General features: G+C 39.5%; 1 protein-coding gene across 1 annotated transcript in view; it reads right to left on the bottom strand.

The window, feature by feature from the left end:
* The window catches only part of vps13c (vacuolar protein sorting 13 homolog C), a 43,470-nt gene extending 31,367 nt beyond the window's left edge, over nucleotides 1-12,103 (bottom strand). The window contains exons 1-13 of the mRNA XM_030766857.1: nucleotides 11,975-12,103; nucleotides 10,123-10,166; nucleotides 9,420-9,462; nucleotides 7,200-7,295; nucleotides 5,029-5,130; nucleotides 3,669-3,778; nucleotides 3,220-3,279; nucleotides 3,066-3,125; nucleotides 2,816-2,896; nucleotides 1,426-1,483; nucleotides 851-978; nucleotides 589-695; nucleotides 7-178 (exon numbers count right to left, since the gene is read on the bottom strand). Coding sequence (XP_030622717.1) covers nucleotides 7-178; nucleotides 589-695; nucleotides 851-978; nucleotides 1,426-1,483; nucleotides 2,816-2,896; nucleotides 3,066-3,125; nucleotides 3,220-3,279; nucleotides 3,669-3,778; nucleotides 5,029-5,130; nucleotides 7,200-7,295; nucleotides 9,420-9,462; nucleotides 10,123-10,166; nucleotides 11,975-12,074 — 1,161 coding nt within the window. The 5' untranslated portion in view covers nucleotides 12,075-12,103. The remainder of the gene's footprint in view (nucleotides 1-6; nucleotides 179-588; nucleotides 696-850; nucleotides 979-1,425; nucleotides 1,484-2,815; nucleotides 2,897-3,065; nucleotides 3,126-3,219; nucleotides 3,280-3,668; nucleotides 3,779-5,028; nucleotides 5,131-7,199; nucleotides 7,296-9,419; nucleotides 9,463-10,122; nucleotides 10,167-11,974) is intronic.
* Nucleotides 12,104-17,161: the final 5,058 nt, after the last annotated feature.

Here is a 17,161-nt window from a genome sequence, read left to right as displayed (position 1 = left end):
CATTACCTGGATATGTTTCTCTGTGTCCTCCCTGACTTTACCCTGTGTGAGCTTGGTCTTATATGCAGCCTTGTAGGTCTTCAGTGTCTGCCTGTGCTTTCTGATGTTTGTCCAACTCCACATCTGGTTAAACCGCCTGATATGGACCTCCAACACGCTGTTAATGCAGTACATCCACCTAGAGAAAAAAAAGGGAAAAAACAAAACAAAAAACAAAACAAAACAAGATTTTTCACACTTACATCAATCAGTCTTTATGAACATCCAAACAGGATCAAGTTAAAGCTATAATCCATGATAGAAAGAATTGTTAGAACAATCCTACAATCAGATATGAGATAGATTATAGAGATTTGTACTGCTACATTCACAACTACACAAATGTTTTATAAATGCCAAGTCATCTGTGTGCTGTTGGCAGGATTACTTAGACATCTTGAGAAATCGTTCTAATCACTTCGTCAATATTTAATAATTAGCTTGACTGGCTCATCACACTCCAAATATCCACTTATCACTGGTTGAGCATACTAAATACCCAGTTATGATTGACAGAATTGAACGTCAGTTTTAAAAAACTAAACTCACCATCGTCTGCTGTGTCCATGGACCACGACATCTGGTCTGTACTTCCTGTAGGGAGCATTTTTCACCATGCAGTCTACGTTTTCCAGCAGGTCTACCATAGTCAGGTACTATGAACAATTACACAGAGAGCATGCTTAGACAATCTCAAAACAGCCTCCTCAGATGTCAGTATCCATGGTATGCTGACAGGTGTTATGTCTTTATTCATGCTTATTCATCTTCATTATTAATTATTAATTACGATGAGAGTGATTATGATTACCTGAGGTCTGGTCATCTCAATGGCAATGTTTTGGACCTCCAGGTGAAGTTGTGCTTTGGGTGATTTCAATTCAATCTCAGCATTAGGGTTGATACACATTTTTGCAGAGGCAAAGATTGGTTTGAAAACTATATAGGGAGGAAAAAACAGACCAAAGCAATTATGAAAGATCTGACATGATTTAAAATACTCAGTGTTAAAACGAACCCAACTATTATAAAAGCGCTGACAGTACTGCACTAACATTACCCAGCGTGTGACTTCGCATGCGACTGCTCTAGTGTAAAGTTTTCATATCCATGATCCCTACTTGCATCACTACAGTTTTGTGTCTCATTTAGGGCTGTTTAAACAGGGCAGTGAATGACTGATCACTGCTGCAGGGAGACCCTCCTGCATACCAAATAAAAGCCACGTCTGACAGAAAGAGCAGGATTTTACTGTTTGTTGATCTTACTCTGCAGTGTATGAGGGGGCGGGGCAGAGATGGAGTTATTTAAAGTATTATTTTACTTCTTTCTTATGTTCTGCTCTTATTCCTCTTATTTCTCCTCTCTTGTCCTTCTCATACATACTGTATTGGTAGTCTTTCACTTCCTGGTCTTTGGCACTGATTCCCACTTTCAGCTTCTCCTGAGGCCACAAAAACAGGAAACTTGTCAATAAAAGTTAAAAATATGGATGTCTTCATGTCTATCTTCATGCCTGCAAACACACTCAAACACACAAGTGCAAGTATATACAAATCCATGCAGACTGTAAATTCTGGAAAATCAAATGTAATTTGATAAAGTCCTCTACATTCATTCTGTTGTGTGTGTGTGTACGCATGTGGTAAGAAACAAAAATAAGTGGTGTACTATAGTTCTTTGAAGTGTGTATCTGTTCTTACACTGTGCATATCAAATGCTACTGCCTATGCCTTACTCCCAACATCTGCAAAGCTACATCACACAGATGCACCTAAGATCATAAATGATCATTAAACAGATTTTATAGTGCAATGAGCAACTGATAAGCAATGTAAAGCTACTGACAAGAGCTCATTCTGCCTTACAGACATAGAAACATGATGCATTTCTTGCTACCCTTAAGTAGCCTAACATAGAGACTCTGCCATAAACCACATGGCAGTCTACCTGCCCGAAACACACTTATCAGCCCTAAATGTATCTCAGTGTTGAAACATGAAAGTTGTTTTCCAAGTAGCTTTCCAATGAAAGTAGCTTTCCAATGAAAGTAGCTTTCCAACTTTCATTAGCGCTCAATCTCTGAGGTTGTATATTTGTTGGTTGTGGGAGAGAAACAGTAGAACTGCAAAAGAATATAATGTGAAATGGTCCTAGATGGGTGTGTTCTGGACCCCACCCTTGTGATAGACCATGTGTCACTGACTGTGTTTTCTGAAGATAGTTGTATCCCAGCATGTTTGTAAGAGTGACTGTTAAAGACAAGGGAATGTTCTCCTACTGTCAAGCCAAACAGTGAGGCTTTATATTTTTCATTCATGCAGTATTCAAATGCAAACTTCAACCATAACGGAATTTTTAACAAGACTGTGGATCTAACTTCTTTTGTTTCAGCCAACCTGAAAACGGTGAACTTTTCAAACAAGCAAAAACATTCAGACTAACAGACAATGCAAATGGAACAGGGATAATCTCTCTCTGTTTGCCAGTTCTGTTGACAAAAGGACAGGTTGACCTGGCTCTCAATAAACCACAGTTATGATAAGAGAGTTGATCCTGCCCCTGTGCGTTATAAAGGCTGTGCCGCGCGCCAGACAGCGGAACTGGTCGGGGGAGAGTGCATTTCGTGACCAGAACAAGACTAAAAGTTGAGATGAATGTATTAGGTCATGCCTCTTCTTAACCAGTTCCACTGACAGTGCTCTGAGCAACAGACTGATGAGTCAATCAGAACAGTCATGTGAGATAAGTGAGAAAGTTAGAAAAGGAATCTTACCACTATCTCCTCCCATGAGCCTCTGTAGAAGATGGGGCTATTGACATTCCAGTACGCGCACAGACACTCAAGACGACCCAGCTAAAACCAGAGAGAGAACAAACCACTTAACAAAAAAAACAGACAACGGTATATATAATTTAACCTTTTGCTGTGCCGACTGTGGCAGAGAGTGAGATTGATCTGTAGAGTTGCTCATTCACAGAAACACATGTGATTAAAAGCAACAGCTACAGTGTAGCATGTTTACCTTGTAAATGATTTTGGCAGCTTCATTGAGAATACACAGCCTCCAGTTCTCATCTGCTGTCTAAAAGAGAAGAATTACTCGCATGCGATCAAATTTTCCATTACATTTCCAGATCCTTGAAACAGTGAGAACATGTGTGTGAGAGAAACATCACCTGTAAGCTCAGTTCAGCCAAAGTCACTCCCATGGAGAGAGGCCTCTGAGGATCTGACATCTAGAATACAGGGCACAGTCTTGGTCAAGTCATACACTCTCACCCTCCTACACGCACACATATACATATACACATGCATACACACACACAAACACACACTTGTGTATATATATATATATATATATATATATATATATATATATATATATATATATATATATATATATATGTATATGTATATATATGTGTGTGTGTGTGTGTGTGTGTGTGTGTGTGTGTAAATATATATATATATGTGTGTGTGTGTGTGTATATATATACACACACACACACACACACACATATACATACATATACATATATGCACATACACACACACACACACACATATATACATATACCAGAAAAACACACATACACACATACTCACACACACACTCATTACTTACGTCATCCTCGTATCTGATGTGAATACTGGTGATTTTCACCTGCAGGTTTTTGATTACTTGTGTGGCCAGTTTCTCTGCAAATGTGTCTTTCTTCTCCTCCTGAGGCTTTTCTACAAAGGAATGTATTTATTACATTTCGGAGCAGACATAAGTTAAGAAAGGACTAACAGACCCGCAATTCTGCATACCGTAATGTCAATCAAAAAACTGACATATCCAGTCCCGGTCACCCACCTGCTTTCTGTTCATGCTTTTTAGATCTCCTAAAGCCTTTTTTATGTTTTTTATGTTTGCGTCCTTTATCTTAGAGTATATGCAGCATTTGGGAGAGAGAGAACAGTCAATAAGCAGATCGGCAAAGCCATATAACACACACTCGCGCTCACTGGCATGCTCACACTTTCACACACTTACACTAACGATGATAGAGCTTGAGAGAGGGGGGGAAAAAAACTGGACACAGGAATACCGTCCAAAAAAGACAGCAGATCGCTTTAAGATTTAAGGAAGAGAAGGGAGGGTCTCTGTTTCCTTTGACTCATCACACAGAGAATCACTAATGTCCATAACGGGGCTCCATGTGAAAGTCTATGAGAGTCATGCATCTCTGAGTGAACGTGCTGCGGGGGAGAGATTAGTCGTGTACATACCACGTGGAGCTTCCTTATAAACATAACTCTCCAGGTTAAACACAAACTCTCCGGCTTGAGAGCCTGCAGCCGTCCGCAGCACAAAGCAAACACACACACGTAGTACGGGTTATAGAGAGTGTGTGGAAACAAACAGGGAATGAATGGATGGATAGAAGGAAAGCAGAAAGATAAACAGATGGGAAATGACGGATGAACAAATATGAGGAAAGGAGGAAAGTGTATGGTGGGTTGGATGGACGTATCAAAATCAGTTCAAACTGAAAATTACATTTGGGGTATTTAATAAAGCATCAAACACTCTTCTGGAAACAGTTAACAACGTCCTTAAATAAAGTTTAGAACTCCTCCTCGGAATAATTAAAGGTCTCAGTCGTATGTCAGTACAGGTGTTTTTGGAGCTCAACTAATTACACAGATTTAGCTCTGAAAGATGAGAAGAACTAAAGCCAAAATCCCTACAATTAGCCCTTTCTGAAACTTAATCCATAATGAGTAAGGCAAATACAACAGGGAAAAAGCAGCATTCTCCTCTTGAATTTCTATTAAATCAACATTCATTCCATGGATACCGATGGGTTAATCTGTCACTTAAAGTGTTTTCCACTTAAATACAATCGTTTTCAGGAAACAAAAGATACGAGATGTGTGTGAAACATGAGCATGCAGGTTGTGAGGGTCACAGGTGTGTAATCATCATAGTTACTGACCCCTGCGTGCGGCCAGCTGTACAGCATCCTCAATACGCTGGAGCTCCTTCTGTTTAGCCTCCTGTAGGTAGCGCTCTTCCTTGGCGGCGTCATATTTAATGGCTTCAAAACAACAAGAGAGTTATCAGTACAGTGCATCACCCTAGAATCACACATCCAAACTTTACCCCCAAACGGTCAGGATTCGTCAGTGAGAAAAAGAGAGAGAAAGATATAATGTAAGAAAGAGAGAGAGAGAGTCTTTCTATATGTACGGCTATATGATTTTGAAATGGCGGTATGTAGAACGATGGTCACCGCTGAATAAACTAAGCCCATGCCCTTGACCAGAAGGGAGGAGTATTCAATCAGATTCAGAGTTGTGTACCATCTGTCACATGAATACACTAATTACAGAGGCATTGCAGTCTACAGCTGTTGCCTTTCATCAAACACACACTCGCTGACCCCCACACACACACACAGACTACATATACTATGCCTGACTGCCTTATCCACAGCGATAACCTCACTTTATCAAACTTTGTCCTGTACTAAAGGAAACATAACAATTGATAAGGGAAGGCTCTCATCTAAGATCTTCATTTGCATATAAGACAGGCCATAGTATTCAAAGGCGGGCACTCCCTGTCTCAGTGAAATGCAGTACTTAGTGGCAATGCTTAGTATCTGGTCAACACAGTGACCTAGTAAGTAGTGAACAACAGTCAATGGCAGTCTGAAATAGAACCTGATGCCTGCGGCCTGTCTTGGCTCCCTCCAACTCTGAGCTCTGGATGGCCTGTGGAATTCCATGGGTTTAATTTCACACGCTAAAGTATAAGAAAATCCGCGATGCACTTTATTCAAACTCGCCTCTGTGCTCTTAGAAAAAAGTGGACAATAGAGTCAACAGAACCGCACGACCTAGGGTTCTCCCTAAGGCCTGTACACACAATACAGAAACCTGACCTGCTTTCTTTCCACTGATCTGACCTGTTTTTTTTTTCCCTCACCCAAGACAAAAACCTATTCACACCCATACAAAACCGTTAACATGTGACTTGCATGTAAAATGTGCTTAATAACCCAATCACTTTGTTTTGTGTGTGTGTGTTTGTGTGTATAAGAGTTGACTAACATATTCCCAGAGACACAGGAGATATAAGAGTTGAGGTATAGGGTATTACTAAAGACCCCGTCTTTATCCCACTAACCTGATACACCAGCTGAAAATGTGCTCTCTGAGCACAGACAGAAGAAAGAGAGAGAAGACAACAGTAACCATGTAAATAACTACTGCTCTCCTTATACATATAAGGGAGCTAGATCACTTATTTACAGCTTGCTGTTTTCACACAGTTTGTTTTAAATTAAATCCACAAAGCCTGGCACCGATAGGAGGCAGTTACAGGCTGAAAGATCAGATGTCAAGAAAAACTGCAGCACACACACTGCATATGGATTTTAATCACACATTGGGTTTGAGGAAAAGTTAGTTCTAACGACCAAAGAGAAACAGCCACACAGGAGAGGTCCGTCTGATTCGTCCTTTCCCCGCCCACCACCATCACACTCAGCTCCCTTTCACTCTCTTACCATTGTAAGGTGTTGTAACCAAATTAGACTCGGCTGAAACACGCAGGAATAACATTAATGCTCAATTTATTAACCAATCAAACAAAAGGGTCATACGTATGATCTGTTATGATCTGTGAAACATTTTAGTTATGAAGTTAGTTATTTTTGCTGATATAACTATTAGATCGGTGCTGTCCAAAACCAGTCCTAGAGGGCGTACTGTGGATCTCAGCATTTGGGTTGAGGTTTCAATCAGTTACTTTTTAAGGGCTGGAAAACAGGTTAGAGTATTCTCAAGCCAAATAGCAAATCAATGAAAAGACTGTTCCCACATGTGTCCTACTGGAGTTACTTTGTAAACTGCTGGATTGGAAAACATTTGTATGTCATCACTTAGAGTGTGTATAGCATGTAAGTGTTTGTTTAGCTTTCTCTGCTGCACTAGTAAGTTTTACTTAATGTATTATAATACAAAATCATAGAAAGCTTGTGGTGCATCATCAAGTAAGGTTATATTTAACATTCTGCTCATTGAACACTTCTTTGTTTTTATCAGTATATTGCTGTAACTAACTTAACTACCTAAAGCAGTACATGAGAAAATCACTTACTTGCTCCAGGAACCACAAGGAGGTACAGACCATCTAATGTAGCAACCACAGCTTCATTATAGAGGTTCTTCCAGGGAATCTTTAAAGTCAGTTTCCCTAAAAACAAAGGAAATGAAATTTACTTAAATGAGCAGTGTTGTGTTTTGGTGCATTAACCTAAATGAGTGAAAAAGTGCTTCTGATAAAAAAAAAAAATCATGTCAAACTTTGTTTTAGGAAGTAGAATGTTATAGGAATATACAGGTAACTGCTGTTATGTTGACAGATGAGACAGACTAATTCTATCTGTTAATAATTAAGACAGCCTAAAAATACACAGCCTGGTCAAAAAAAAGTCGCAGACTCTAATATTTCATTGGACCGCCTTCAGCTTTGATTTCGGCGTGAACTCGCAGTGATACTGTTTCAACAACCTTATGCAACGTTACAATATTTATTTCCATTCAGAGCTGAATTAATTGTTGGCTGAGATCTTGTTGACGACAGGAGAGTTGAACCACTCCGTAAAGTCCTCTCCAGCACATCCCAAAGACTTTCAGTGGGGTTATCTTTAAGTAGTTTCCTTCTACTGTTTGGCAGGCTTGTATTCCAAAGTCTAGGAAACAGATATAAAAGTGCTTACACTATGCTAAATCACTTCACTCTGACTGACAAAGACAAGAGTAGATGAGGGGTTCTGCCTCTCAACCGATTTGCCTCTCAATGTTAAAGGCAGCCTGGAATGATTCATCTGCTCACAGTACACCAGCAGGGTCAAAAACTATTAAAATTTCCTAATGCAGTCTACCACTGAGTGACTGTGTGCGTGTTCCGTGGTACTGAAGTCAGCCTGGGCCTGAAGCCTGAAATATGTCATTGTGCTGTTAAATCACATGCCCCACCCATATCGGTCTGATGTTCTTTAATAAGGTTAAACTCTAAAACGGACCATGTGACCGCACTGGTAAGGCCCAGCACAGCAACAACAGCAACAAGAATCTGCGGCAACAAGATCCAACTAGGAGTGCTTTATAGCACTGAGAAAAGACATACTACAAACTTCCCAGTGTGGTTCGTTTGTGAGAGGGATTTCCCTTCAGCTGAAAGAATTTGCTTTAAGCTGTTGTGGCTTTTACGAAATAGTTCAGAGATGATTTACGACATCTGTAACTAGACTTATTTTATCTCCATAATCAAAGGTGTTATAAGATCAATGAAGAGTCATAACCAAAAGCTACAGCAGGGCAGACTGAAAAAAAGGAGGGACTGAAGTATACATCTAGACCTGTTAAATTTCCAGAGAGATGAAAAGCTGACAGGCAGGTAACAAATTACTTTTCTGATTAATTCAACTTCCCACATGTATTCTGTTTTACCCTCATATGTTTATGTACACTGACATCAACATAAAAATGCTTAGTGATGTTTATCTAAATTGATTGTTTATCTTTACCAGGACCATGGCTCTCTAGTTTCTATAGAGCAAATAATAATCATTTGCATCACAGAATCACCAGAAAATACTCCTATTCACTTCCACTGATGTATGAAGAACCTAACTAAGCCATTACTAAAGAAGCACAAATAGAGCAAGAAGAATGGACTGCTGTTTTGCTTTGATATGGTTCAAGTGAATAAGCAAGATTGCAATTAGACAATAAATTACATGTATATTTGCATTTATAAGGGGATTTAACACAGCTTCCTGTACTCACTGACAGCAGAGGCTAAATTAAATACAGACAACCAAAGACAGTTATTGCTAAACACCAATACTAGATTCAGGTGTGTTGAGTTAAATGAAGCATCAGCTGCCTTTCCAAGGTTTATATCATTAGCAGACAGGCCAAAGACAACATTAACATTAATATTTGTATATTTGAAGTGGGTGCAACATAACCAACACAAAACCTGAAAACAACATGTCTTTGTATATATTTAATTAAAAGTTTGAAATCCTCCTCAAAGCGTCTCATGACTTAGCACAAAACACATGACCACAAAAGGGGGAAGTGTGTTGCATCCTCATTCTAAAAAACAATGTTCATTTTGACTGATCTGTCACCAATAATTATCCCTGACAATGCTGATGAAAAGGGAACTGGATTGGTTTAAAGCTGCTCACTCTTGTCATTGCAGTGAAATATTATGTGATAGCCACATTCACCTATGTGCAATGAACAAAGCACCATTCCCAGTGGTTTATGTATGTATGCTCAGTGAATACAATGTAGCACTCACCAACTTGACCGGCCTTCACTTTAAAGGGCACATCCAGCTCACTCTGAGAGAAAGAAAAGACAAATAAAAAACCTTACACAGGCTTATTTTTACAAAACTCTCTCGTTGACACAAATCATAACTGTAGATCATATCTGTATTTTGTGTTTTGTTTAAATACACACTTTACAAATACTACAATATTAGCCAGACAGACATTTGAGAAACAGATTGGTTCATCAATGTGTGTGTTTCCATAGTAGTGCTAGCTTATCACTCTGAGAACAGTCATGCTAAGTCTGATTTATCATACACTGTTAACACTAGAACAGATTTCAACAGCCAGCAGTAACACTTAGCTGACACTCATTAACATCAGTGTCTTTAACTACACACTGCACTGCAGACAGGCTTTACGTCACTGTTTGACTGCCATAGGCTTGTGAAAGTCTTTGAAATTATGGAGCAGTATATGCAGATAAATTAAAATAATAAAATAAAAAAAAATACCAAAGGTTGAAAACAGGTGAGAGACTTTCTGTTGATAGTACATGATCTCTTAGGGCATTTTTAATAACTTCAATATATCAGTGTAAAAGTGCAAGGAACGTTTTGGAATGAGAAAAACCCAACCTGTTCTTCAAGGTTTTTTTCCATCAACACAATGAATAAAGCTACAAATGTTGCAAAAGGCTGAGGGTGTGGCATTGCATGCACTACTTACCAAAGCATTCTCCTTTACTCTCAGATTCTCTAGGACCACGTTACCTACATTACAGAAAATTATACTTGAGCACACTCATAACAAAAACACACAGTCCAATTAGCAAAAATAGATTTGGGCTCTAGTCCATAGCTAAAACCATCTGAAATGCATGTTAGCTCCCTGTCCAGCAGCTCTAAGTAATTCTATCACTCAAGGGACAAAATGAGATTTGCCTGTGAGAGCTACACCAAAGCATCAGTATAAAACTAACATGCAGGCCAGTGATATGTCTTTTTGGTATGAATCTGATTTGTTTCTGAACTCATTACAATAACATAACTTTACACAAAACGACAACACATTGGTATGCCATGCAAATCCAGTGGCATACATAAATAGCATCAGTTTTAACTGGCAGGTGAGGTGGAAGACGTGTGCTTTTTGTGATTTACAATCCGCTGAGGTCTGTTCTCTATCTGACAGTTCCTGCAGGGTGACTGTTTCTGAGGTCAAGCTAAAATGAACAGAGACTGAGAATGAAAGTGCATGCAAATATTTGAGAATGGGCGTGAATCATAAATACAGTTGAAGTCAGACGAGTTGAAACACAAATATGTTCGGTGACACAGGATTAAAACGTATGTGTTTATATAGGTTAATCATTCACGAAGCGACCCATTTCACAACATGGGAAAAGGGATGAGCCAGACAGATTTACCCATTCCGTAGACCGTATGATAATTCACTTCAAACCAACCCCTAAACCCAATCTAAATCCAAACTGCAGGACGCACGGAGAGAACAACTCGAAACGTATTTTCAGATCAGGCTCCCCGGGCTAATTTCCGTCTCACAAAGTAAACGCTGAGAGTATTTACGGCCATTCCTACACGACTGCTAAGGACCCTCCCACACCTGCCTGTAGCGAATGGCACAAATTCAGAACTTTCCTCTTTTAGGGATTTTGTGCAAATTTATCTGTCGGAATTTTTCCATAGGCGGCACAAGGGGTGTACCACTGTATTGGGACTATATTTTGTCTTTGAAGGTATGGTCTTCACATGATGATATAGTTTATATATATTGTGTTATAGTATGCATATTTATTTACGTTTTAAACTTAATTCAGACAAATAATCAGCATCCACTTAAATCAAGTCATTCAGTTGCATGGATATCCAGAATAACAGTCATCTGTTCAAATGAGCAAAACAAGGTGTCGGTTTTTGTTTGTTTGTTTGCTTTTTAAGTTTATAAATCGTATCCACCAAAGCATCATACTCTTGTTATTTTATAACTGGTGTCAATACCTCGCTATTTTAGGTGTCTGTAAATATGCATTATGGTTACACCTCACCATCTTACATCTCCCCCGCGTACAAACCGCGTCTGAACAATGAGATCTTAAAATATTTTAGCATTAAGCTGTCAGGACCATTTCACAGCACAATAACAAGATTGGTTAGAATCCCATCGGCATTATAACGGAACTCATAGATACTAAATGTTTTGCTCTGTGACTATAAGCTACGTGGTTTAAGAAAGTCGCAACGAAGCTAGGTAACTGATCGCAGTGAGATAATCAGCGGAGGGTTAACTGAAGACAATACGGTAAGTACATGACATGACAGATTATATTGCGAGAGTAATGGTTTTATAAATGGTATTCTTAACACCACTGCCCTATCACAATGTCAGTAATGTGCGGCCACATATATTCCAACAAACTGCGACATTGTCGTAACATGTATTCAAAATGACAGTCGTTTAACACACTCACAAGACACTCATAAGACTGTTCTGTTTACAACGTTGATGGTGTTGGCTACCCCTAATGTTGCCATCTGCATTACGGGTGTTTTGCCCTTACCTCCCCAAATACCAATTTTGAGCTGTGACTTGTCCAGGTTTTCCACATAGTCTCCGATAAACCTGTTTAAAAGATCGCTGACTAAAGACTCGAAGACCATTGTGGAGAGAGGAAACGACAGAAGCCCTATCACAGGTTACGCGCTTCATATGACAGCAGCTCACATCCGTTGGTTGGGTGCTCCACTTGCGGGATAAGAGCTATAAACGTAAGCGACTCTCTCTGCACGCAACTACTCACGTCTGCACAGACGGGTTTATAAATTCTAGCTCATACGAGTCTACGGAATCACATTTAACATCATCATCATCCGTTTCGCTGACATAGGTTGCTGCTCTCTCTCTAAACTGGGGTTGTGTAACGATATAACTTTTATCATATTGATTTGATAGCACTCCTAACTGACGTTTCCTCTGAATATCGGAAGAGATTAAACCCACTGAAGGTACATTTGTGATTTGGTTTCAGTATTAAATATTTCAAAATTATGCACGTATCATAATCAAACTGGCAATTCTGGTTTCAGTATTTGCTTCAAATTTATTATATGATCTCCAGCTCAGTAATGTACACAAGAAGAGGGAGAAAAAAAAACTTTTTGACCATGCCATTTACCATGTTATGTTGATTTAGAAGGTCTGGATCCGGGGTGTCAAAATCCAGTCCTGGAAGGCCTCTTAAGTTCCTGTTGATTTTTTTTTTTAAAACCTGGAAAACAGGTCTGTACTCTCTTCAGCCAAGCAGGGATCACATGTAGTTGGTCGACAGGAAAAGCAGCAGGACCTTGTTGCGTCAGGACTAGATCTTGATACCCCTGCTCTACATGTTTACAAGCCTGGAATCCACAGAGTCGGTCAAACTGTGAATGTTTTGCTGGTGGTGCACATGTGTATCACATGTACAGGCCTATTTCCCCATAGTAATAACTCATGCATCTCTAAGTACCAGCTCTCCACCCCTTTTAATATCAGCTTCCATGGCTATATTTTTATTACCATAATCCTTTGGTGTTTAGAAGTCAAGCCAAACACTAAAGTAATTAGTATGTGTGATCAAAGCTATACAATGATACAAAGACTGATCTCAGTAAAGCATAAACCCTCACACTGACTCTGCTGAATCTAGACATGTCTTATGTGTGCCAGAGCGTACTTTATGATTCTGTAGTTTTTGTCAATAAAAGCATCTTTGAGTTCAAGGCATGCTTCCTTGGTTACTTACACATACATGCAAAGTTTTGTTTTAAAAATGTTCCCATTGTTTCCTGTGCTTATGTTATTCCTTTTGCGTGACCATTGTAGTTATGTATTCAGAGGCCTTGATGGTATGGTGAATGCATTGTCAAAAATATTCAGCTTCCTGTTGTTTTTGTTCATGGATAAGCATCCTTAAGCAGCTGCATGAGAGAGCTGAGCCGAATTATTTCATAATTTAAAACCCCAATCAAAGAAAAATACATAAAAATAGATAAAGCACAAAAGCTTGTCTTTTACATGCTTAACAGGCTCTTAAGTAACCTCTCAGAGTCTCTTTCATTCTGGTTGGCATTTTATCGACCACTTTAAACCACAGGGACCTGTGACTGACATCATTCTCAATGATGCCATCAAAGAAGAAATCCTAATGGAAGATCAGCTTACACATCTTCGTTTTTGAACTTTCCCTGGCAGAATGCACGTAGGCCTGTCTGGACTGACTACTCGTGAACACACAGTCTTTGATTTTCACTGTTGTACTCGTCTGATACTTTGTAACCCCCACCCCTACCCCCCACCCCCCACCCAGCGGCAGCCAGGTCTTTTTCATCATCCTGTCTCCACAGACCCCAGCCCCAGGCACACATTCTCCCATAGGCTCCACCTAAATAAAGTGGATGAGAGGTCAAGCGTGTGTTGGGCTCTTCTGCTCAGCAGAGATGATGTTCCAATCATACAGAGACAAGGGGTTTTTTTAGGATGCGGAAATTTTGGTAGGGGGAGCTATTATTTTAGAAGAAGGTGTTTTATCTCCAAGTTTAAAATCTTTATTCCATCACTGGGAATATGGAAGTAGCAAAGTCCAACAAGCTTTATGACAAGGACTTCATTGAGAGAGAAAGAGAGCGAGAGAAACACACACACACACACACACATTTATCATAAGACTCAACAATTATTACAGCCTGCTGTTAGTTAATGCAATACAGGTAAAAAAAAAAAGTTTCTTTAAACATTAATTAAACATTGTGCAATGGGGTAAGGTTCCTTATAATCAGGGTGATATCTGACTGTGTTGCTGTTATACTCTGTATGAGGATCTCATGTGGCTCATGTGATTGCTCGAGTCAGGTGTAACTGGACTGTGTAAGCGTCATAGCCATTACATGAAGATGTGTTTATGGGCGGGGCTTGCCTTGTCCGGGCACAACATTCCCTCATGATGGCCCCTCCTCTTCAGACCAATGTTCTCTCTCTATGCAGAGCACAGCTGCTTTAGGGTGTTAGAATGTAAAAGCTTAAGAAAAAAGACAGCTAAACACCCCCACAATCAGGCCAAACACAGAAAGTGCAGGGAGTTTTGAAATGATGATGATGACAGTGGTATTTTTTTTTTATTAGTACTAGTAATAGTAGTACCGGTGGCATTTATTTCTGTTTGTGTGTGTGTGTGTGTGTGTGTGTCTTTGTATGCATGTTGAATCTACTACAGGTACTTAATTCACTACATACACATTTCATTACTGTACCTCATAACTCTGTGAACTACGCAGCTACACCATAACTAGAGCTATGATCCAACTCTAATCTTGAGAAGGTTTCATCTTTAACGAGACATGGTTATGTGTGCAGCCAGATTTTATGAATGGGACATTTGGACAGCACACGTGTCTGCTGTAGATGCATTTTAAACTGATATCAGTAGGGGGCAGCATTTGGATGGATTTTTTTTCAAGATGGAGACAGAACACTGAGGAATTATGTATTACATGAAAAGCTCCTCTCCTGAATATACACAATATAAACTTGTGCTGGTATACACTTGTGTTTTGTCAGAGATGATTTCATTTCACTGAGCACACACACACACGTGCATGGCATATGCTCATGCCTACCTGTGCCAGTGTGCTGACAGAGCTCTGACAGGTCTGTCTGAATTCCTTTCCATTGCCTGAAGCTGTGTGTTCCAGAGGAAACTACAACTGCCAGAACAAGAAAATTAGACAGTCTGTAAATAAGAGTAATTTTCCTCTGAGTACTGATATCACTCTTGCCCTCAAGTATGACTGATATAATTCCTTCCTGTTACCTTAATACAAGGAAATGAGAACACAGCGCTTTTTGATTTATTTTTGGAGTAATTCTAACCAAACAAAGCAAAATAGAATCTTTTCCTAATCTTCTGTGCTCTTTCTTGTATGCTAGAGAGAGAGAGAGAGAGAGAGAGAGAGAGAGAGAGAGAGAGAGAGAGAAGAATCCAAATCTTTAATCACTTAAGAGTATATTCTTACATTGCCAGTTAGATCTGCAGGATTTCTAGCACACAAGAACCTGAATTTAGACAGGAAAAGTTACATTCTGATTTTAAACATACACAAAATATCCGCAAACACCAGACAAATCTTTTAAAAAAGAGAGATAAAGGGGAAGTGCTTCATAAGCAGGAGGGTACACAGAAGCTAGGTGTCTCACACAGAATGTGTGGAATGTTGTGGTGGGTTTACCCCGTCTGAGCTTTGTTGGATCAACACATCAGTAACACATTCCAAGAGTATAACGACGGAGAACCTGCTTTCCTCCCAGGAAAGCCCAAAGGCTTAATATGAAACTTAAGCAGTTCTTTGAAATTCAGTACACAGTGACATAAATTGAAGCTAATATTCCTATCATGAAACTCGTGACACTGGCAAGTGTTCTTAGGAAAGACAAGTTCTTAGACAAAACTGTTCGCGAACGTAGTTCAGAAGCTACAGGTTAAAAATCTGTGTTAAAAAAGCCCCATATGTTTCAGAGTTTGTCACTGACCTAAGAACCGTGAATGCCTCAAATTTTCTTGAATTTTTCTCGCACAATGGAAAAACTCGAATCTCTGAAGTTTCATACATTCCAATGCTGCAGAGTTAAATGTAGCTAGCCCACCGGAATGAACAAGACTTTAAACTAAGAGCTTTCAAATAAGAAAATTTCAAGCATGCAAAGTAATTAAAAAAAAAACACTGTCTCTTGCATATTTCTACACAATACAGCTTCTATCATCGAATTTCTTGCAGAACACACAGTGGCGCTACTTTTAACAACTAAGTCTCGCAGTCCCATAGGACTACAGCACACAAATGGTCCCAGGATTATGACGCGCTTCCTCTTCTCCTATTTGTGGAATCCGTTTATTTTTCGCTTTTACTTGGATAGGCGTCGAGGTGGAGTTTACTCTAAAGAGGCTGGACTGCGTAGTACCGTGCACCAAAAGACTGCTGGCTTGCAATGAAGCGGTAGGGGCTATACAGGTAGGACTTCGCGATATTCTCATACAAAAATGGTGATGTGCAATCGTTCTTTTGTATCGGCTTGGGTGTTTTAGTATAATCACACTGCAAAGTGCTCTCACGTGTGGTCAGTGCTGAATTTAAATTTAGAGGAGAATGAAAGTAGAAATGCTGTTTAGGATATCATAGAAGGTGGTTCTTAGTTGCGCTGCAATTGTGCGGCTGTGCGTTTTCATTTAATACACAATGTTCTCTCGCATTCACCAAATGGCCACAAAGACCCTCTCTCAGTTTAAAGGACCATTTACCAACAAGTGTTGATTACGCCTCCTGATGTTGCACCGCAGTTTTTTTAAATGTCAAATTCAATCTCTCATGTTTCTTTGAGAGGGCAAGCATTTGGAATCGATCATTTCAGTGCATTCCAGTAATCACTGGTTAAATGCATTTGAATCCGTACACACCATGCGCTAGTTGATATCTGTGGGCTTAAATTAGAGTTTGGTCTATTCCCTGCAGAGCTGACTTTCAACTGAATGAGCAGTGGAATTGTGATCGACGAAATTAAGCAGGGCTTGCGATTTTGTGTTGGTGATAATTATACTGCAGTTTTTTTTTAACTTTTATTTTTATGGGCTATAATTCGAGCTGTGTAACCTTAGTGGAGAGAATTTGGACGCCGCCATATTCACCAATAGCCCATTAGACGCCTCCGCTTACCAGCATTT

Source organism: Chanos chanos, chromosome 2 (assembly GCF_902362185.1).
Source record: "Chanos chanos chromosome 2, fChaCha1.1, whole genome shotgun sequence".
Lineage (NCBI taxonomy): Eukaryota > Metazoa > Chordata > Actinopteri > Gonorynchiformes > Chanidae > Chanos > Chanos chanos.
This window is presented reverse-complemented; position numbering and strand designations above follow the sequence as displayed.